Source organism: Perca fluviatilis, chromosome 2, assembly GCF_010015445.1.
Source record: "Perca fluviatilis chromosome 2, GENO_Pfluv_1.0, whole genome shotgun sequence".
In the NCBI taxonomy this organism is placed as follows: Eukaryota; Metazoa; Chordata; class Actinopteri; order Perciformes; family Percidae; genus Perca; species Perca fluviatilis.
Window position 1 is genome coordinate 44,839,011 of NC_053113.1, and position 22,975 is coordinate 44,861,985.

The following is a 22,975-nucleotide window of genomic DNA, read 5'->3' on the forward strand; positions in this document are numbered from 1 at the left end:
CCACATAAAAACACATTGGAGACGAGAAAGCAGGTCTCATATTTCAGACGCTGCAAAGTTATACATTGTTTGTCTACTATTTCATTACTACTATTACTATTAAATTCACTTCTGAGACTTTTTTATGCGAGAAATCAACTATATAAAGCTCAAATATGGGCTGTTTTACAAAAATTGATGGCTAATTGCAAATTTGGTAAGACGTGTTGGACTTTAGGAGCTCCACACAGTGTGACGAGAAAGCGGCAACCTCCATACCCAGTGAAAGTCACCGTTTCTCGGTTACTTACTACCGGGGCTCGGGTTCCGCGGAGCTAGCTGGCTGCCAGTTGCCAGCATAACTAGAGTATATTTACAATTAGAATTTCGTCACGCTACTTATATTACAGCTACCCCAAGGTCTTATAAAGCTAACAATTGTGTCAGATTTCAATTTAATGCATTTTTGTGAACATGAGGGGTTTCATTAGCTGCTAGTGTCCCTTCAATCCTATGTGTACAGATCGCCACTAGTTAGCTACACTTTCTGCATAACTACAGTATATTTACAGTTTGAATTTCGTCACGCCACTTATATATCAGCTACCCCAAGGTCTTATAAACCTAACAATTGTATCCGATTACAATTTAATGCATTTTTGTGAACACGAGGGGTTTCGTAAGCTGCTAGTGTCCCTTCAATCCTGCGGCTAAGTAGCTACACTTTCGGCATAACTATTGTTTATTTACAGTTTGAATTTCGTCACAACATGTATATCACAGCTCCCTAAGGTGTTAACAAAGCTAACAATTGTGTCCGATTTCAATTTAATGCATTTTTGTGAATTTTAGAGGTCTTGTTAGGAGGAGGCAAGGTAGCTAGCTCTCAGTGATAGAGCTCCATCCAGCTCACTCTTGGACAAGAGGCGTTTATTTCTCCGATCGTTTGTTTAATTAACTCAATACACATATCCATTATACGATTAACTGGAACCTGTGGTAAGAGATTGCGGGCGTAACAAGCTCGCTGACGTGCCCTCACTCACACAGACCGGCCATTTAGCAGGAAGAGGGGAGCTGCAGGCCCTGGAGCTCTGTCAGGGCAGCAGCGTTTGGTAGTCCACTAACCCAGAAATGGGGACTTTGCACGGGTATCGAGCACCGTGGGCTGCCAGCCGTGACGGAGCTCCTCACAGCAGGCCGGTTTAGCCATCAATTTTCGTAAAACGGCCCATATTTGACATCTACATAGTTGATTTCTCGCATAAACAGTCTCAGTGAATTTAGTGGTAAAACAGCAGATGAGCAATTTCTGAGATCAACCCGACCTATTCAGAAGACTAACTGACCTCAGATCAGTTAGTGGCTTATGTAAAGAGAAGGATAGAAGGTAGAGCCAAATAAGGAGGAGTTGAGAAGTTGACATCAACTTTTAGTTTTGTTCCGATTCGCCTGTTTTCAGAGGCAGTTTCAAATTGTGAGATTTGCAGAGGAAAGAGGTGTCAATGGGGTTTAGAGGTTCTATGTATGTCCTATTTACCCACTAAACTGTCGTTATTCAGCTATTCAGCTATCGGTTTTGCATTCTATTACCCCTTTAATGTGCAGGGTAAAACCAGTTAGTTATGGTTAGGATAAGAAGGTGGGTGGGGTTACAAAATGAACGTTTTATGACACACAGGACAACGGGACATAAACTGTGAAAGTTCTATGTTGTTTGACCCGTAAGAACGGTTGGTAAATACAAGTAAAAAGTTGCGATCCTGATCTGTTCAACTTACGTTAAATAACCTTACACTACCACATACAATACATGATAAAGTTCTGGATTCATGCATGACATAAAATCTTCATTTTTTGCTGTTATTCATCATTATTTGACAATTAAAGGTCAGTGGTTGATAGAGCAGTTTTAAAATGGTGTTTTAATTGTGCTTGGCTCCAGCGGCCGCTATGTGGGGAAAGACTTACGCTCGCATAACCCAGTGCCCCAAGATACACATGCCAAAAGGCTTTGGCATTGAAAGCGGTTGGCACAAATTTTAAATATTAATTTATTAATTATTGTCTCCCTTAGGAGAAATTTGTCTTGGGAATTCGAGAGAACACAGTTGACAGCACACAGCCTATATACACACACACACACACACACACACACACACACACACCTGTATTCATGTACGAACAGACTACAGTTAACTTCAGTAAAACACAAAGAGCCATATACACAGAACATAAGCAACAAGAATATTGCAAGATACACCAATATATTGGTGTACTGAAGGGTAATTTGATGCCAAGTGGAGCTGATTGCCTATTGCCCCAACGCAATTTGAAGTGTGTAGTTGGCAGACTTAAAATATTTTTTTTAAAGGTCCCATGACATGGTGTTCTTTGGATGCTTTTATATAGACCTTAGTGGTCCCCTAATACTGTATCTGAAGTCTCTTTCCCAAAATTCAGCCTTGGTGCAGAATTACAGCCACTAGAGCCAGTTCCACAATGAGCTTTCCTTAGTATGTGCCATTTCTGTGTCTGTAGCTATTGAGGAGCAGAGAGGGGGAGCAAGGTGGAGGGTGGGGGTGTGGCCTTGACCAACTGCCACTTTGCTCGTTTAAAAGCCATGATGTCTCTTTCTCATGGGTGGGCCAAATTCTCTGGGCAGGCAAAGCAGAGAAAGGGGAGGTAACCTATTTCTAGCTACTGGGGGGGCATAGGCAGGCTGGGGGAATGCATATTAATGTTAAAAAACCTCATAAAGTTACATTTTCATGCCATGCTACCTTTAAAGAAGAAGGTCACCATGAACGATGTGGATTATCTTCTACAGCACGAATTTGAAGGAAATTTGAGATTAAATACAGTACCTCATTGCCCACCAGCTGTGGGATATTGCTATGAACCAAACCGCAAAAATAATCAAAGATTTAACATGTAATGGTTCTGCAGGAAATAATAACTAGCTAGCCTCTCAGAGAAGACACTATTTGCTTTCCATGTGTGTTTTCTTTCTGGAGGGGATGGTATGGTCAATAACATGCTTTCAGGATCTCAAGCATCTTTCTGAGAGGATTACCAAGCATGAAAGTAGCAGGACAACGCAGTAAAATTGGGCAAACATACGTAGCTACACTGCAAACTGACAGTGCATACAAACGTGGGTATTGAGCACTATAACAGAAAAACGGAGGTGTACAAGTCCAAGGCAGCTGTTCGCCCAACTATTTTTCCACTTAAAAATGCCACTCCTTACGTACAGTGGTAATCCAGGCTTTAAAAAAATTTAAAAAAATAAAAAATTCTATATGTTTACCTCATGCCTGACTCATTGTCTTTTGACTCTTCAGCATTCCTGTACCAGGAATACCGGGACACTTCCAAGCAGCAGGAGATCGAGCAACGGCGGCAGCGTGAGAACCTTTGTCCAAAGGTCACAGCAGAGACTGTGGTGGCAGGCTCTGGTGTCACGTCCCCTCCAGTGTTACAGCTGCAGCTGAGGAACAGTTCTCGGTCACTGAGCTTGTGGCAGAACCTGGAAGCTGTGCAGGCCAGTGGCTTGCTCACCCAGTTACCGCAGAAAGAAATCATAATGCAAGAGGTAAGCAAATGTCAGTAGGATACATCATATGGGGACCAAGAATGGCTGTACTAAAGGTTGGGCCAATTATTTAGTACATGTTGGGATATTTCACAAGATGAGTGAAATCTTTGACCAGCTGATGGTGCTTGATGATGAGAAATCACTAAAGCCAAAAACATTCATCTTCTGGCAACCATGCATGTCTGTATGCATACACCAAGGACTTTACACTTATAACCCAACAATGTCAACCTCAAAGTGGCACAAGAGGAAAACAGAAAATCACCAAATAAAGTAGACATTATGATCTGGGGACCATGAATGTTTATCCTCCAATAGTTAATAATAAATTTTAGTCTAGATCAAAATGGTGGGCAGAACGGCTGACATCGCAATCCCTAGAGCCATGCTGGTGGAATGGCCAACATTTATAATTATAATAAGTCCAAAATAACACTATGATATATGCTTTATGAATGCAAACTGATTGTGAAACCACATGGATTCCACCCACACATAAGTAATTACTCTGTTACACATCATTTAAATGTGGTAAAGTTGTAGTTTTTCCAGTGAAAATCAATCAAATGAAAATCAATAAGCCCTAGCCAACTGCGCCAGCAGGACATCTTACTTCATCAGAATTTCAAATTTCATCATATCATTTAGGGATCCTCGGTTAGTATTATTGTGTCCGTATGATTTGCTTTTCTATCTAGGCCACGTTTGAGCTCATTACCTCAGAAGCATCATACTACAAAAGTTTGGAAATTTTGGAGACTCACTTCCTACGTGACCCTGGTTTAATCAACACTCTAAGCCAATCCGATGTGCATTTTCTGTTCTCCAACATTGAGGAAGTCATGAAAGCCAGTGAAAGGTAGGTCAAGGTCTTGATTAACACAAATCAGTTAATGATTGGAAGTCTGATCATACATCAAGTTCCAGTCCAGCAGACAAGCTTTGACTCCATATCCCTGGATAATGGTCTCTTAATATTTTCAGGTTCCTGATGGATCTTGAGCACCGAATTGAGAAGTCTATTTTGATCCCTGATGTGTGTGACATTGTTTACCACCATGCTGTGGAACACTTCAATGTCTTCATCAAATACGTCATTAACCAGGTGTACCAGGAGAAGAACTACAGACGCATATTGTGAGTATCTATTTTATAAATAGGGTGAGGCTATTTGCACCCCTGGTACAATTAGCAGTGTATGCTATTTGCACCCCTGGTACAATTAGCAGTATGCTATTTGTACCCTGGTGCAATTAGAAGTGTATGCTATTTGCACCCCTGGTACAATTAGAAGTGTATGCTATTTGCACCCCTGGTACAAATATCAATGTATGCTATTTGCACCCCTGTGCATGTACAGTACCTTGGCATATATTTACACACAGTTATCCATACTACTCATGTATTACACCTTTTTGGAATATTATCGCCCTGACATTCTTACCCTAACCATAACCATCCCACTCCTCTTGCCTAAACCTAACCAACCCAACCAGAGCAGGCATATTCATGAGTCTTCCCCTACCACCCTGCAAAAAAAAAAAAAAAATATGCGTTCGCGGGTCCTGACTTGCGCAATTGCATGCAAATTATCCAATCCAAATTTAAAAAAACAAGATCACCACACAGGGGAATCAAACACCAAACTCCCATACCAAAGGCAAGCGCACTAAGCACTCACCTAGCAGTTCTTTCAGGAAGTTGAACAACTTTTTACCACTTGGTTTCTTCAAGCCTCGGTTGCTAGGTAACCATACTGTATACAAAAAAATAGGTACTAACTAACAAACTAACGGTTGTATGCTTTCACTGAAGACAGAAAGCGCAACTGTAGTATCCATTTTCCGCTAGAAATTCAATTGTTATAAACTTTAGAGACAAAACTTCCCTAATATGCCAGTTTCTGCGGTCATGGAAGATGAACGTCCGCCATGATTTCGGTGCACGCGAGCAACGTTTTTTTGTTGTTACGTCACAGGGTGTAAATAGCTCAGCTGTGTGGCCGAGGCTATTCGTACCGGGGGTGCAAATAGACACTCCGTTATAAATATGTTACAATGTGGACTATGTCGTCTTCATACACTAACAGTTAATTGTTTAGTGGTATATGAGCATACACTGTAAAAAATAGTGGACGTAGCATCTGTGCCATCACCCTGTCTGTGGACTGCCATTTTGAAGTCTTGAATTTGGTAATACGGCGTTGCTACCAGATGTGACGTTTTTGACGATATGGTGAAGCTAGGGAGGATGATGCAGCCAAGCCAGTGTGGTTTACAGTTGCAATGGTGCTAAGATAAAAGCTATAGGGGGAAAGTTGCTGATTTTCAACTTTTCTGAAGCAAGTCATTGAAACAGAAAATCGGCTAGCGCTAGCTAGCTAGGTAGCTTGGTTGGCATAATGCTGAACAAGACATTTTTAGGCGACCAAATGTTCTAATTAACTTTGATGAAGTAAAAACACACAGTGAGAAAGTCAAAGTTTAAGACCAAAATATGGACAAAGCCTAAAAACAAGTTATTTTAATGTCAACAGTGCCATGGTTAGCATTGCTAAGCCTCTGTCCTGATTGACAGGTCGCTTTTTGCCACGCCCTAAAGCATCCCCTGCTTTTTAAAATAAATGGGACCATAATTTACAAAATGAACATCATGCTGTAGGCCTATTGATGTGTTGTTATCAGAAACATGACTATCAGACCAAGTCAGTGAAATTGAGCTTAATGGATATAATATTTTTAGGTCTGATAGCCATCTTCATTAAGAAATGTTTTTCTGTTACTATTATTTGCTCTGTATCTACTTTACTCTACTCTACTCCGATTTTAGTGATCACTGTCCAATAGCCTGTATCAGAGACACTGGACAAGAAAAGTCTTGTTTTATTGTAAATATTTTGTACATGACTTGTCTTTAAGTGATATTTCTCTCACGATATCTGTTACTGACCCCACCATGGCTTTATATTATTTTATTAAATTATTATATTAAAATTTTCAATTCTGCTGTTGATAAACATGCCCCTTTTAAGAAGCTAAGAATAACGAACGGAAGTAACCCTTGGTTTACTGCGGATATCGCTGACATGTTACATTCTAGGGACATTTCCTGGAATAAAGCACGTACTTCGGGGTTGGGTGCAGATTGGCAGCATTTTCATCACCTCCGAAACAAGTGCCTTGTTGCAATTCGTAATGCGAAATCATTTTGCTATGTTTCTTCTTTATCTGATTGCTATGGAAATCCAGCAAAATTTTGGAGAATAATTAAGTCTCTATCTCATAGCCCTTCCTCATCCTTACCCAATCAGATTACTCAGGATTCTGTCACTGTCTCTAAAGAGAAGGAGTTATGTGATATCTTTAATAAACACTTTGTTACTGCCGGTCACTTATTCGAGAATTCACCCTTGATTGTTCTAATAAGTGACAAGTCATCTAGTATGCCAGGGAATCCTGGGATGCATAGTGCTCAATGCTCTCTAAGTCCACTGGGGCTGACAAATTGGATCCTAGTCTTTTATGATTAGCTGCTCCTATTATTGTTGATGTTTTGACACATATTTATTTTTATAATTCCGGATGTATGGAACACTGCTTCTGGTCCTACAAATGACATGAATAACTATCGGCTAATTTCAAAACTACCCTGCTTAGCAAAAATTTTAGAACGTCTGATAAGTAATCAAAAAAGATCTTATTTATCTGACTATGATATTCTAAATGTCTTTCAGTCTGGTTTTAGACCTGGGCATAGCACTGTATCAGCGGCCTCCAAGGTTGTGAGTGATATTGTTCATGCATTGGATAATAAGCAGGATTGTGTTGTACTTTTTATTGACCTCTCTAAGGCCTTTGATACAGTGGGTCATGCTATCCTTTTAGAACATCTAAACAATATCGGGTTTGATATTGTATCCTGCAGGTGGGTGGAGAAGTATTTATCTGACAGATCGCAAGCTGTTGTGGCCGATGGTTATCAATCATATTTTCTGAATATCTGTAAAGGGGTTCCTAAGGGATCTGTTTAGGGGCCTCTTTTATTTACTATATTTATTAATGATTTTAATTCTGATGTTAGGAACAGTTCAGTTCATTGCCCCTTCTACTGATCTCGCTCTTCAGAACTTACAATCAGATTTTTGTGATTTATGATCTTAAATTGATTTTAAACCCAGAAAAAACTAAGTGTATGGTTTTTGCAGGAAATGTGTCTACTGTAATAACTGAAAGGGCCATCACCACTTAGCGTTGGACACAAATTTAAAAAGTTTCCAGCTAGAAGTATGTAAGTATATAATATTTCAGTGGATGATAAGCTGTCTTTCAAACCACACATAACTTGTAAAGAAATTAAAACCAAAATTGGCATTCTTTTATAGAAATAAGTCATGCTTCACCCAAAGTTTTAGGAAACAAGATTGTTCAAGCTACGATTCTATCAGTTTTGGACTATGGTGATATAATTTATATGAATGCATACATTCCTCTACATTGAAGCCACTTGATGCAGTTTATCACTCTGCCCTAAGATTTATATCTGGTGATGGATTCAGTACCCACCACTGTTTCCTTTATCAAAATGTAGGCTGGACTTCCTTGGCTCTAAGAAGGGATCAACACTGCATTCTATTTATCTATAAAGCCTTGCTTAAAATATGGCCTGTATATTTAACAAGCTTGATGAATTTTGAATCGTATCACTGTGGTACTCGCACTAGTGACTCATTGGTCCTAAATATTCCATTTGTTAGGACAGAATTAGGCAAAACTGCAGTTGAATATTATGCCTGCAATTTCTAATGAAAAAAAAAATGGGTTAAACTGCCTAATTTCATTTAATCACAATGTCTTCTTTATGAAGCTTTACATGTGCATTTTGAGTTTAACATTATGTAACTGTTTTATGTGTGCACTGTGTATTGCAACTGTATGGTGTATATTGTTGTATGTTTTGTACAGTACAGGCCAAAGGTTTGGACACACCTTCTCATTCAATGAGTTTCCTTTTTATTTTCATGACTATTTACATTGTAGATTCTCACTGAAGGCATCAAAACTATGAATGAACACATATGGAATTATGTACTTAACAAAAAAGTGTGAAATAACTGAAAACATGTCTTATATTTTAGATTCTTCAAAGTAGCCACCCTTTGCTTTTTTATTAATAAGGGAAAAAATTCCACTAATTAACCCTGACAAAGCACACCTGTGAAGGTAAAACCATTTCAGGTGACTACCTCATGAAGCTCATTGAGAGAACACCAAGGGTTTGCAGAGTTATCAAAAAAAGCAAAGGGTTGCTACTTTGAAGAATCTAAAATATAAGACATGTTTTCAGTTATTTCACACTTTTTTGTTAAGTACATAATTCCATATGTGTTCATTCATAGTTTTGATGCCTTCAGTGAGAATCTACAATGTAAATAGTCATGAAAATAAAGAAACACATTGAATGAGAAGGTGTGTCCAAACTTTTGGCCTGTACTGTATGTGTTATAATTTTGCATCGCATGTAATCAGGGCGTCATTGGAAATGAGAGCTTGCTCTCAACTGACCCTCCCTGAATAGATAAAGGTGATATAAACTAATTTTGAAAATGTTTACTACGGTAATGAATCAACTAAGATCTAGGGTCATTTTCCAATACATATTTATAGAAACAGATTTCTTTTTGCTACCAGTGGAGTCACCCCTTGCTGGAAGTTAGAGTGCAGCTTTAAGGCACTTCCCAGTGGCTTGTCCATTATTTTGACGGTCTCTGTATATGAGTCAGGTAGCTGTTTCTTATTGAAGCTAATTGTGGTGATTTATTAAAATATATTGTGACTTTTTTATATTGGACAGTATTTTTGTCTTTTGAAAGCAGTAAATAATACAAGACCTCTGCTCAGAACAATACTGTGGCCCGTCTGACTACTGATAACTATAAACACATGCCTGGAGGGAAAGGTGTCTGTGAGAAAGAATAATAGGTGTCATTCCTCATACATTGCTATTTTTCTATGTCTGTGAATGCTGTCAGCCCATCTTTTCAGTAGAGAACAGGTTTGTTTTACATCATGACAAATGTGATGTGCAGGGTGTGGTTGACTATGAATATAAAGCATGTTTCTTTCCCATATAGGCTGGTAGACTTTAACAATGTTTTCACTGCCATTCTAGACAGATTATTCTCAGGGTATTGTGCAAAAATCTTCGATACCGAGTTCTTGAATGGTATTTTTTATATCAATATAATAAAATCAATTTTAACAATAAAATAAATTCCAACATTATGGCACAAATCTTAATTTTTCCACTGTGACGCTTCTCGAAGTCTTTTAAAATACAACATCACACACGACGAGTATAATGTAGTGCTTTTCCTGCATGTCTCGATGTGTAGACAGCCAATCACAAGCTTGGTAGAAGCATGCAGCATGCCTATTGGCTCACTGGCGCTAATGAGATTTGCTCTTGAGGAATAGAACTTTGGTATTGAATGAAAAGGCATTTCTCGGTACTCGATACTAAGGAGGCAGTTCGCAAAGGTAATTTGCTCTCTTACTTCACATTAAGTCATAGAAGTACAGGAGCAAAACACGTTTTCAAAATACATCAGAGGTGTTCCTAGAATGCCTACATGTTCAGGCCAATTAACAAAATTATACAACAAAATGTATATAAAATAGCAGGTTCAAATCAGTGTCTTGATGTTTTGTGAAGGGTTTCTGTCACGATGTAGAGAAGGTTTGGACCCAAATGCAGTTCAAACAGAGATTTATTTCAGACGACAGGGAAATAAATGACAGGAACCACCACACTAACAGAAAGTAGAATCTGACACCAGACAAGGGAAACAGAGAGACTAAATACACAAGGTAATGAACACTAACAAGGGACAGGTGATACAAACAGGTGGAACAAATCAGGGCGGGGCAGAACAATCATTGTTTTAAGGGCACTGTGTACCTTTTAAGCATAAGTCTGGTGATATATTTTTCATTAAATGACAAAAACCCACAATGACTTGATTCAAATATTGCCTGTGTAGCCAAGTCTGACAATTCAGGCTACTGGAAGTCAAAATCGCCACCACCACGTTTTTAATAACAGTTTGGCAGTGTTCCCTCACAGGGAAATGCTGCTGCTCTTCATTGGGCGTCACCTCAAAGGTGTATAGACTCAACACAAAAAACTTTCCATTTGGTTTCTTGTTGGGTTAAATGTGGTGAACCTGTTCTGTAGTATTTTTGGTTCAGGTTGTTAAAAGCTGAAAGGACCGTCATCTGGCGGTGCCTGTAGGCGGCTCAAAGTCACCTACTGGCGGCTAAATGACTGCCGCTGGAAGCCGGCATCCCGAAGCTCTGTAGTTGCTAAATACAACCAGCAACTGCTGGTTGCCATAAAACAGTCTATGGCACTATAGACTGTTCACGTTCAAAACTGTCCTACTGTTATTACAGACAAACTATGCACCGACATTTCCCTTGTTCATAGACTCACGATGGTGAAACACTGATGGGCCCAGCCCACCTCTGAATGTGGTCTGAGTGTGTTTACACCTGTACTTAAAGCTGCCCACTTGTGATCTAATTACTTAGATAGGATTTTAATACCAGGTCAAAATGGGGCCATCCACCATCCTGCTGCCACAAATTACTCACTAGAGCACCAAATGTTAATTAATCCACCACTATTCATTAGTCCCCAACAAATGCACTGTTTCCTTCTGTTGGATAGGGAAGTCAGAAAGTATTGAGCAATGAACTAATACATTGTTGGTTTTAGTATTTTCATGGGATTTGTTTGACAATACAAAATTAAACACTAGCCTTATCATTTAAGTGAAGAAGAGCTTAAGCCTGGAAGCCAGCCAAATCTGCCAGCTCATGTTTTATTTGCTCTGGCAAATGTGTCTGGCCCCCCTCCCATTCAAACAGATATCCATCACAACAATGACAATGACTGACGGAGGAGCGTCATGCTTGAATGACGTAACTGGCATTCCCAGTCCAGCACAACAAAACTCAGATTAAACTGTCAAACTAGGCGGTCTTGATCACGTACCAATCAAAATTCTTTTACCGTTTTGCATATTTCTCACCTAAAATGTTTTCAAAAACACATTTTAGTGTGCTGTTTAGCTGTAATTTGAGAAAGTTTGTGCCACGTCATTTCGTTGCTCTGATTGGTTTTAGGTCTATTCAACCGAGGCATTTTGTTTTTTGTTTGAGTTTCCAGACTAATTAAATAAAGTTTGTCTGGCTATGCCAGGCTAGGAGACCTTAATGGATGTTTTAATACAATTAAATGAATGAGCCTTCAATACAGCCAGTGTGATCTTTATCCATGGATGATCAGCAAAAACCTGACCTAGGTTTGTGTAATAGTGTCTTTTTCACCGCTTTCTATCTCTCTCTCATCGCCACATCAAAGAGAAGAGAGAGAATGTGTGTTTTTGTAATGAAGCTGTATGATCAACTAAGCATTGTTTTGTCTTAACATGACTGTCCAGAGAGGGAAACCAGGCATTTCGGGAAGCCATGGCTGCACTGGAGAATCATCCACATGTCAGGGGCCTGTCCTTCACCTCGTTCCTAATCCTTCCTTTCCAGAGGATCACAAGGCTCAAGATGCTTGTACAAGTGAGTGTGCCGTAATGATTTAAAACTAAACAAATATTACGGGCAAGCCTGGCCCTATGTAGGCTTAGTCCTTGGCAGTGGCCCGGGTTTGAGTCTGACCTATTATCCCTTTGCTGCGTGTCATCCCCTCTCTCTCCCCCTTTCCTGTCCATCTGCACTATCTAAATAAAAAGCCCAATAAATCATGTTTTAACTAAATATATACATATAGATATTGTACAGTAAAATGGCAAGATATAGAACTAAGTTTGGATATATTTAACAGGTTAAAGTTGCAGTAATGAATTAGGGTTTGGTGCCAATGTAGATGCTTTTTATTGAGGCGTTTGTTGTTTTTATTTGACTTTGTTTCTCACACAGAACATCCTGAAAAAAGCAGACGAAAACTCAGAGAGGGAAGCAAATGCTATAAAAGCACATCAGCAACTGGAGCAGGTGAGCACCTGTCAAGGGGTGGGGCCCAAACAGCAATGAGGCAGTTGTAAGGATCGTGTCATCGTAATATATTACTGTGTACCATTAACATCAACATGCCATTTACATTCATTGTTGACATGAAGGATAAAATGATTGTTGCCTATATAACTTTCCAAACTTGTAAAACGGTATATTACGTACAGCTGTGCAGTGTTTTGGTGTCTGAAATCTCCCTGGTCTCACCAGCATCTGAAACCATTAATCTGAAGCTCCCCACAAACTCAGCAGAGTTTGGCTGATATTTATGTGCTTAAAGGAACACGCTGACTTATTGGGAATTTAGCTTATTCACCGTAACCCCCAAGTCGATACATACCCTTCTCATCTCCGTGCGTGCTGTAAGGCTGTCTGAAGGCTCCAGCGGCATCAGCCCATCACAGAACATGCAGGTGAATGGTTCCAGCAATCCTACTGCTCCGAATAAGTGACAAAATAACACCAACATGTTCCTTGGGAACTATATTCTCAGACAGGCTTGCTGCGAGCATATCACTCCGCCCAAGTACTATATTCTTCCGCCTGAGAATATAGTTCCCGGTTTGTTTACGGTTAGAAGACGGCTGTGGCTCATGTTACGTTGTTTTTTGTACACGCTGTCACTCTACAAATCACAACATGTAAATAGGAACATGTTGGCGTTATTTTGTCACTTTTGTCACAATTCGGAGCAGTAGGCTAGTTGGAACCAGTTACCTGCAGGATCTGTGCTGGGCTAAGCTAATACTGGAGCCGTCAGACAGCCTTACAGCACGCACGGAGATGAGAAGGGTATGTATCGACTTGTCTAACTCTGGGGGTTACGGTGAATAAGCTAAATTCCCAATAAGTCGGCGTGTTCCTTTAAGCAGAGTACACTGTTAAAGGTAGGGTTGGCATTGTTGAAAAGTTAGCAAGATTTAAAAGTAGCATCTCCTCCGGGCTCTGTCTAACCCCTCCCCCTGCCCTCGGGCTACGTCTAGCTGTATCTGCAGCCTTTTTAGTTGCCCCTTTGCAGCTTTAGTCTTTCTTTTCTTTGCCATTTTAGCAGAGCAGGCTGCGGTTGAAAGTAAGTTTTTCCTCGATTGTCCAGTATATTTGCAGTAACTCTGGGATTGACAACGCACATTGTGCTCAGGCGTGTACAGGGGAGGGGTAGAGTATGTGCAGTTTATAAAAACATGGTTTACATATCCCTAGTATTAACAGCAGGGCAGTCAGAATACACTTCCACTAAAAGAAAGTAATAAGGAGAAATAATAAGATAAATAAGATAATAAAAGTAAGGAGCAAGTTTTTTCAAGTCATTTAAGACCTTTTAAACCACTATCTTTTTTTTTCCTTTGGTTGGGAATAAAGACAGTGAAGCATAATTATAGGGAATGCTTGGAAATCATAATGGTGCCTCTGATTGGAGTTTGTATATCAGTGATTGGTAATTGGCTCCACATAGTTCACCGCATTTAGTGTGACTTTACTGTTTAGGGTAAACCAATAAGATATTATTTAAGAAAAAAAGTTTGAAGTTATAATCATTTAGAATTTTTATTCCAATACTTAATCCACCTACTTGTGCAACATCAACCACTCACTGGGTCCAATTATTATTGCCAAAACCCATTTGTGTAAGTGGAGTCAGCACTTGATATTAAAGCAGATTATACTACAGTGTGCATACCCCTGCTGGCTCAGACTAAAACAAGACAGCACAAGCACACTAGTTTGGAATGCCATTTTATTCAATATTAAATAAATCAATAAATACATAAAATTATTAATAAATACATGAATAAATAAATATGCCTTTGAAATGGATCATGAAATAAATAAATGAGGCAATAAATACATAAATAATTAAATAAATGTAAATGTAAATATTCATATATAAATGAATCAGTTAGTTAAATAAATATATTAAAAAGTTTTAATTTTACTTATTTCATGGTATTTTTATTTTATAAGTCCACGTTTATTTATTTCAAGAGACTTTTATTTCATAAATTCACATTTATTTATTTATGTGGACTTTTATTTCCTTATTGATTTATTTCCAGTTCTTATCATAGACAGTATATAAGAATGGACCAACAGATCTCGTTGCTCTGGACGGAGACCAGTGAAGGATATTAGAAGCACTTTTCCGGTGAGTGTTACTGCGCAGCCTCCAACTGATAGACGATGTAAATGTGACATGAGCAACCTGTCTGAAAGTTGTAAGTCTTCTTTTAGCTGGGCCAAGAGAAATCTCAATCATTCCTAATCTTGCAGAGATGGAGAGCGTAGGTATATGTAAGGAGATAACATAGGCACAGGCTAATTATTGCTAACTAAAATGCTAGTTAAAATTAGTAATTAAACATAAACAGCTCATGTTAGTTGAAACTGCCTGTGAGCTTCTCCTGTACTATACGGTAATTCCTCTACTATGTGACACAGTCATTAGCCTATTTTTACAAAAACGTCTGCTACGGAGCCATAACGTGAGGTACAAGGTAATGGAGCCTTTTACACATTGTCGTGTTTATTTAGAACTAAACAATGGACAAATAGAGTCTTTAAACGCTTCAGATGTAAAGTTATTCGCTGTCAAAGTGACCTCAAAAAGAATGCTAGTCAGTGGAATGCTAACGGGAGGTGATCGTTTTGTAGCATCAAAATGGCGCCATAGGAGGTTTGAGTTCTGAAGCGAAGCTTAACCCTTGGTTCTAATATGCAAATCAGGGGGCGTGGCTATCTCTTACATTCAGAACAGAGCCGTGGGCAAAAATAGGCTGGCGAAGTGAGAGTGCGGACATAATGGAAGACATCGGCTGGCTCCGAGATTTAATTCAATTCAATTCAATTTTACTTATAGTATCAAATCATAACAGAGTTATCTCGAGACACTTTACAGATAGAGTAGGTCTAGACCACACTCTATAAATTCCAAAACACCAACAATTACAGTAATTCCCTCAAGAGCAAGCATTAGCAGTGGCTATTGCGACAGTGGCAAGGAAAAACTCCCTTTTAGGAAGAAACCTCGGCAGACCCAGGCTCTTGGTAGGCGGTGTCTGACGGGCCGGTTGGGGGTGTGATGAACAGTGGCACATAATAGTCACATTAAAGATAGTGGAACAGTGACTTCGAAGGTCATCGTGGAAGTTCATGTCATTTCGGATGCGGCGGACACAGCAGGACGCAGCAGGATGCAGCCGGGAATTGCAGAGAAGAAGAAACATAAGGACTCCAGGGAGTAAACTCCCCAGAGCTAGGTTAGTAACAAGCATTTCTGGGACAGGATGCATACAAAAGGAAACAAGTAGAGATGAGAGAGCAGCTCAGTGTGTCACAGGAAGGAAGGAACTTCCCCGGCAGTCTAGAATTATAATAGCAAGAGATACCATGCTATCATTAGCAGATCAAATTGATCAACATGGTTTATCAGCAGAGCCGGCCCGACCCATAAGCGAACTAAGCGGCTGCTTAGGGCCCCGTGGCTACCAGAGGGGGCCCCCAAGAGTGCTTGAAATGTCCCACAATAGAGCTCATAACAGAGCCGGTCTATTTAAAGATAGTGTTGCTGCTAACAGGTCTCACATTAGTCTTTAAATGCATATTTGTACATTATTAGTGCTTAAACTAATATTTACAATACACAAATTGGTCCTGTGCAGTGGTCCTGCTGAGGGCCCCCAAAAGTCTAGGGCCGGCCCTGTTTATCAGCAGATAGTATTTTGGCACATATTGAAGAATTTTTGGAAATACTACTATCTCGGAGCCCACCGATGTCGTCCGTTATGTCCGCACTATATGAATATTTACATTTATTTAATTATTTATGTATTTATTGCCTCATTTATTTATTTCATGATGTATTTAAAAGGCATATTTATTTATTTATTCATGTATTTATTTATTTATTTAATACTGAATGAAATGGCATTCCATAACAATGACAGGTAAGGGAGACGGATTTGTTGTAAACAAGACTGACCTTCTTGAATATTATTGATATCTGCTATATCATACATGTTTTATTATTACATGCATGATTTCTTTGCATGTGATGAGTGGAGAGGATCTCCACCATTAGCTGCCTTTACACTTTATTTTGGCAGATAACTCAGATAATTATTAAAGACAGGGTTGGTAACAATTTCCAATATAGACTTTTTTATGTAGTTTGAAATGGTCTTTACACCATGACATAAATTCCAAATAATTAAAACTTATGGGCTCTGAAAAAGGAATGAAAAAGATCTGTCATCTGTAGCTGCTGTAATCCTTGGAAAGAACCAATGAAATGCCTCCTTGCCCCGCTGTGTGTACTCTGATGGTACATGTCGATATGCGCCTTGTTTTCACAGATGGGATTGCCCCGCTTCCAAGCATTGCACGCTAGTGGTCTTGCCACTAGTTTCTCTTCACTGACAACTGAGAAGCAAAGAAAACAGCATCTACCCTCCTACAACCGCGATGGCTGCAGCTGATTGGACGAACGAGTCACGTGGGACTGGCTGCTCCCGAATTTCAAAAGCGACCATAATGGCGGCTCGTTCGGAATGCAATCTCGTATTTTACGAAAATAGTTCAGCGAAACGTGTTTCTGAAAACATTTTAAGCGAGAAAGAGGCCATGCAGTTGCTGAATCTGTCTTCATTTCAGATCGAGAAAGGTCAGTTTAAAAGATTTTCGTCAGCTTTTGAGAGGAGTCGAGCCGAGCCGCTCCTCATGAAGTTTGCTGGATTCAACTTTATGCAAATGAGCGACTCAACGCCCCGCTTCTCCAAAGTCCGCGATTCTACCAGAATGCATTGCACGGCTGCTCCACAGAAATAAATGGGAAGCGGGGAAATGGGAAACTATAGCCCCCTGTGTATGAGTCTGAGCTCAATCTGCAACTTGCAGTAACTCCGCTGTAGTTACTGCAAGTATGGAGAATGGAGGAGAAAACTAAAATTGCAGTCCTTTCTCTGCTCTGTTGTGAAGGCCGGTCTGTTTGTAGGTTAGAGCCCCAAGGGCAATAGGGGGGATTAGACGGAGCCCTGAGGAGATGCTAAATCTTGCTAGATTTCAACATAACCAGCCGTACACCAAGGCCAGGCTTGCTGGCATGAATTATAAGTGCAGCGGGGGTTGTCTAGGAACTGAGTTCCAGAGTTGCAGCAATTCAGCAAATGTTTATTTTTTTATTGTTGTAAAAAGCATACATTCCATAACAATGAGAGCCAAATGTCAGAGAAGAGAAAACAATATCACATGATGTTGTAAGGTTATGGACTGATGGTGTATGTTTATGTCTTCCTCAGATTGTGAAAGAGTGTAACGAGGGGGTGCGAAAAATGAGTCGCACTGAGGAGCTAATCAGCATTGAGAAAACACTGGAGTTCAAATCCAAGGTAATCTAAGTCTTATTGTCTTGCATTTTTAATGTAGAAGTCACACAGTTTAGTTTTTCTTTTTAATGATGGCACATTGCAGATTTTGTGCCCAGCTTTTTCCTTGCTGATATAGCTGCAACAAAGTGAAAGGAGAAAGTCAGCAAACTCTGCAACAATCGAGCAGCACAATATAATAATGGTGTTCAGGATTAAGGGGATTCGTTCAGACCATACCTGTGTCCCAATTAAGAGACCACCTTCTTCACGTCTGGATTTCAAGACTCGTCATAAGTAAACAAGTCCCATTTAAAAGGTTTGAGAAATGTAGCTGAGAAAATCTGGCTTTCTTTGGCCCTGTTTTAGACATGTGGTTGATCCTTTGTAGTCATCTGTATCCCACAATATTTTGGGTCACAGTGAACTCCTGGGTAGTTTAAATTTAAGAGGGAATGTATTTTGTGGAGACTGTTGCACCTGCATGTTGTGACCAATAGAGGGCTGTAGTGCCGTTTGGTAAAGCGCTAAAGAGTGTATGCTGTTTGTTCTGAAGACGTGGTACCCTTGTGTTGACAATGTTAGTAATAATAGCTTACTGTGTCAGTAATAAAGAAAGCCTTGATGTTTTGTCTTAAACCAAGAGAGCCATCTAGTGGGCTCAACAAATACAACTAATGGTTCATTTTGCTCACTAATAACTAGGTAGCAGTTTGTCATAGATGGAGAGAGGCAGAGATGCATGTGCTATATGAGCACAACAGCCCTGTGTTATAGTGTTACTGTGTTACTAATAGCAGCCATTTTCACTGTGAATAGTGCTAATAGTGAGAAACCTTCTAATTATGGTCATCATGTGGATTTCTTTTGTTAAAATTTGCTGGCTCATGGTTTTCAGTTTTAACAGACTTTCAGAATTTACAGAATGACACAATAATGGGATTATACAATCCCTCTGAAATTCATAAATGACTGCTGATATCAGCAGTTGCTTAGGACCAGAGCAACCACTCTGACTCTATTCACTTGTGGAGAAATAGCCACAAGAACATGTCTTGAGTGTGGATGCTGCACTGTCACCCTCACTAACCAACCCCAACACTGTTTTCACTGTAGAGCTGCAAAGATTAATCAATAAATCGATCAGTTGTCAATTATTAAATTAATCGCCAATTATTATTAAGCGATTATTAATTTTTTCATCAAAAGAAATGGATAAATTCTCTGATTCCAGCTTCTTAAATATGAAGATGTTTTAGTTTCCTCGCTCCTCTAGTAAACTGAAGATCTTTTTGAGATGTTTTGAACAAAACAAGACATTTGGGTTTTGGAAAAACTGATTGCCAGTTTTGACCATTTTTTCATAGACCAAACAACTAATTGATTAATTGAGAAAATAATTGTCACTTTTAACGACAATGAAAATAATAGTTAGTGGCAGCCTTATTTCACAGATCAGAACTTATTTGACTGTGTGATTATGGGCAGGCTCTCTAAGAAGTCACTACAGAGTTTCTTTAATGTCTAAATGGGCCAAATGACGTACAAACTAAATCATCACAATTGCACTGTCCAGGAACTATAAAATATAGTTTGTATAGGAAATTTATAAACATAACAGTGAACCTCTACTTTTTGTCCTCTGCAGTCTGTGCCCATCATTTCCCACTCGCGCTGGTTGCTAAAGAAGGGTGAAGTGCAGCTGATGGCTGGACCGAAGAGTACCAGGACCATGCGGAGTCGTAAGCTCTACCAACCGGTCTACTTGTTCCTTTTTAACAATCTGCTGCTGGTCACCAAGCGCAGCTCAAGGTAAGCATTTGCCAATATATTCTCACTGTGAAACACTCAGTTGCCCATTTATTTGGTACACTAAAACAAATGCTGTCTAATACAAAAGTTCTGCAATAAACCCTCCTTTCATGCATGTTCTAATGTGCAGTTTGTGTTGGAACTGTTTAAGCGAGGGGTTGATTTAACTTTATGATGGAGGATGTAGTATGTGGTGGTGTTAAACTGTATTGCATTTAGGGGTGACTATTCGACAATTCGATCAAAGGAGCCTAATTTGACTTCCAATCTCAGTCGAATCATCGCAATGGTGGAAAATGTGGTTATAAAACAAAGGGTCATTTAATTTGGGCTATAAGGGGGAGCTGAATATCAGATTTTACATAATTGCTTGGTTTTTCCCAATAAATCATGGTACAAGCTAGAGTCCGGATCGGGCCGGGGGAGACTCATTACCTCCAGGGCCGACGTTATAACATGACCACTAACTCTGCTCCGGTTGCATGATCCACGCATGCTTCCTCTTTCTCTAGGCTATCTCTCTTCTGCCCACTCACACACACTCAGTCACACACACACACACACACACACACACACACACACACACACTGAGCTCTCTTAAAAGGAGCCGCAGCACCATTTTACAACAAATGCCTTATCGCGCTGATGTGACCGAGCCCGACCCGACCCCGACCATAATTTCTAAATATCTGTCCGAACCCGGCCCGGCCCGTCGGGTACCGTCGGGACCCGTCGGCCTCGGGTCGGGTATCCATGCCTTAGTACAAGCCTATTTTGGAATGCATTTATTAGTTGCACTCACTCAAGAACTTACACACACACACACACACACACACACACACACACACACACACACACACACACACACACACACACAGTGGAGTGAGTTTACAATTTGCACACTGTCCCAAAAAGTCCCCCTGATTTTCTACCTTTTTTTTAAAGGAACATGCCGACTTATTGGGACTTTAGCTTATTCACAGTTACCCCCAGAGTTAGACAAGTCGATACATACCCTTCTCATCTCCGTGCGTGTTGTAACTCTGTCTGACGCCCCCAGCGATAACTAAGCCTAGCACAGATCCTGGAGGTAACCTGTTCCAACTAGCCTACTGCTCCGAATAAGTGACAAAATAACGCCAACATGTTCCTATTTACATGTTGTGATTTGTATAGTTACAGGGTGTACAAATAACATCATATGAGACACAGCAGTCTTCTAACTGTATACAAACTGGAACCTATATTCTCAGAAAGGCAAAGCACTGCTACTTCTGTTATTTGGGCGTAGTGATTTGCTAGCAGCACCTGAAGCCCTCTGGTGAGGAGCTAAAGACACATTTTGTGTGGAAATCACTTTAGTTAATATAACAGGAGTACACACACACACACACACACACACACACAGACACACACAGCGATAGTGTTGCAGGGATGTTTTTATGTTAAACAAAAAGGATCTTACTCTTTAACAAAAAGGTATATCTGTGTAGGGATTATTTCCATAATGTTGACACTTAGAACAATAATCTGAGCATGTCAGTGGCAAAACAAACAATTTTTGTGGTTTCGCTGCAGATCTTGTTTAATACTGGACAAATTCCAAAGATCATTGTTCCCATAACTTAGACACAACATGGGAAAATAGGGTCCAGATTGAAAAAACACAGTTACCCTTTAAAGGCAATTTTTTAGATCAAGCTAGAATATTTTTTGTATGAACTAACCTCTAAAACTACAACTGACAACTTGTGGCGTGGGTCAGAATAATGCAATATAATTCAACAACACCACAAACTGAGTGAATGTTTACATTCAGTGAATGTTAATTTAGTCAACTTGTTGTCAGTGGGGAGAAGTTCCAGGTTCTTGACTCATGCACACGGGCCATGTTGAGGACTGAAGATCTTGAAGACCAGGGCCAGCTACTGGCCAATGTCTTTAATCTTAAACTGCTGGAGAACCAAGAGGAGCGTCCAGTCAGCTACATGCTCAAGACCTGCAGTATGTGAGTATCTGAAGCACAATATTCTTATGGCTCACATAGCTGTTGCGAATGAGATGTGGGTAAGGATAATGAGAGAAAATGAAGAGATCGCATTAAGAGATGGGCCTCGCTCTGCTTTCAAGCAAACTCTGGATGGGTTTGTTTGTGAAAACAGGCTAATCATGGCGTTTTGTGATAGTAGATATGTGATTTTAGCAGGAACCTTAAAGGTCCCATGGCATGATAATCAGGTTTTTTAACATTAATATGCATTCCCCCAGCCTGCCTATGGTCCCCCAGTGGCTAGAAATGGCGATAGGTGTAAACCGAGCCCTGGGTATCCTGATCTGCCTTTGAGAAAATGAAAGCTCAGATGGGCTGATCTGGAATCTTCTCCTTATGAGGTCATAAGGAGCAAGGTTACCACCCCTTTCTCTGCTTTGCCCACCCAGAGAAATTGGCCCACCCATGAGAGAGAGACATCATGGCTTTCAAACGAGCAAAGTGGCAGTTGGTCAAGGCCACGCTCCCACCCTCCACCTTGCCCCCCCTTCTCCTCAATAGCTACAGACACGGAAATGGCACATACTAAGGAAAGCTCATTGTGGGATTGCCTCTAGTGGCTGTAATTCTGCACCAAGTCTGAATTTTGGGAAAGATACGGTATTAGGGGACCACTAAGGTCTATATAAAAGCATCCAAAGATGGGTCATGGGACCTTTTTAAAGGGGTGATAGAATGCAAAACTGATTTTACCTTGTCATAGTTGAATAATGACAGTTTAGTGGGTAACTAGGACATACATAGAACCTCTAAATCCCATTGACACCTCTTTTCTCTGCAAATCTCACTATTTGAAACTGCCTCTGAAAACGGGCGAATCTCAACGAGCCCCATAGTTGACGTCAACTATTGCGGCTCCTCCTCATTTGGCTCTAGTCTTTCTCTTTGTCACGCCCCAACATTTGCATAGGCTACACAACTGACCTGAGATCAGTTAGTCTTCTGAATCTAGGTCGTGCAGATCTCAGAAATTGTATACATTGTTCATATGCTATTTTACCATTAAATTCACTTCTGAGACTTTTTTATGCGAGAAATCAACTATGTAGAGGTCAAATATGGGCCGTTTTACGAAAATTGATGTCTAATT

At 40.0% G+C, this 22,975-nt stretch overlaps 1 protein-coding gene across 1 annotated transcript in view; it reads left to right on the forward strand.

Annotated features, from left to right (window-relative positions):
- The window catches only part of ngef (neuronal guanine nucleotide exchange factor), a 39,085-nt gene that overhangs the window by 11,000 nt on the left and 5,110 nt on the right, over positions 1–22,975 (forward strand). The window contains exons 5-12 of the mRNA XM_039785672.1: positions 3,327–3,577; positions 4,279–4,439; positions 4,565–4,717; positions 12,084–12,213; positions 12,574–12,648; positions 17,958–18,047; positions 19,672–19,835; positions 21,685–21,843. Coding sequence (XP_039641606.1) covers positions 3,327–3,577; positions 4,279–4,439; positions 4,565–4,717; positions 12,084–12,213; positions 12,574–12,648; positions 17,958–18,047; positions 19,672–19,835; positions 21,685–21,843 — 1,183 coding nt within the window. The remainder of the gene's footprint in view (positions 1–3,326; positions 3,578–4,278; positions 4,440–4,564; positions 4,718–12,083; positions 12,214–12,573; positions 12,649–17,957; positions 18,048–19,671; positions 19,836–21,684; positions 21,844–22,975) is intronic.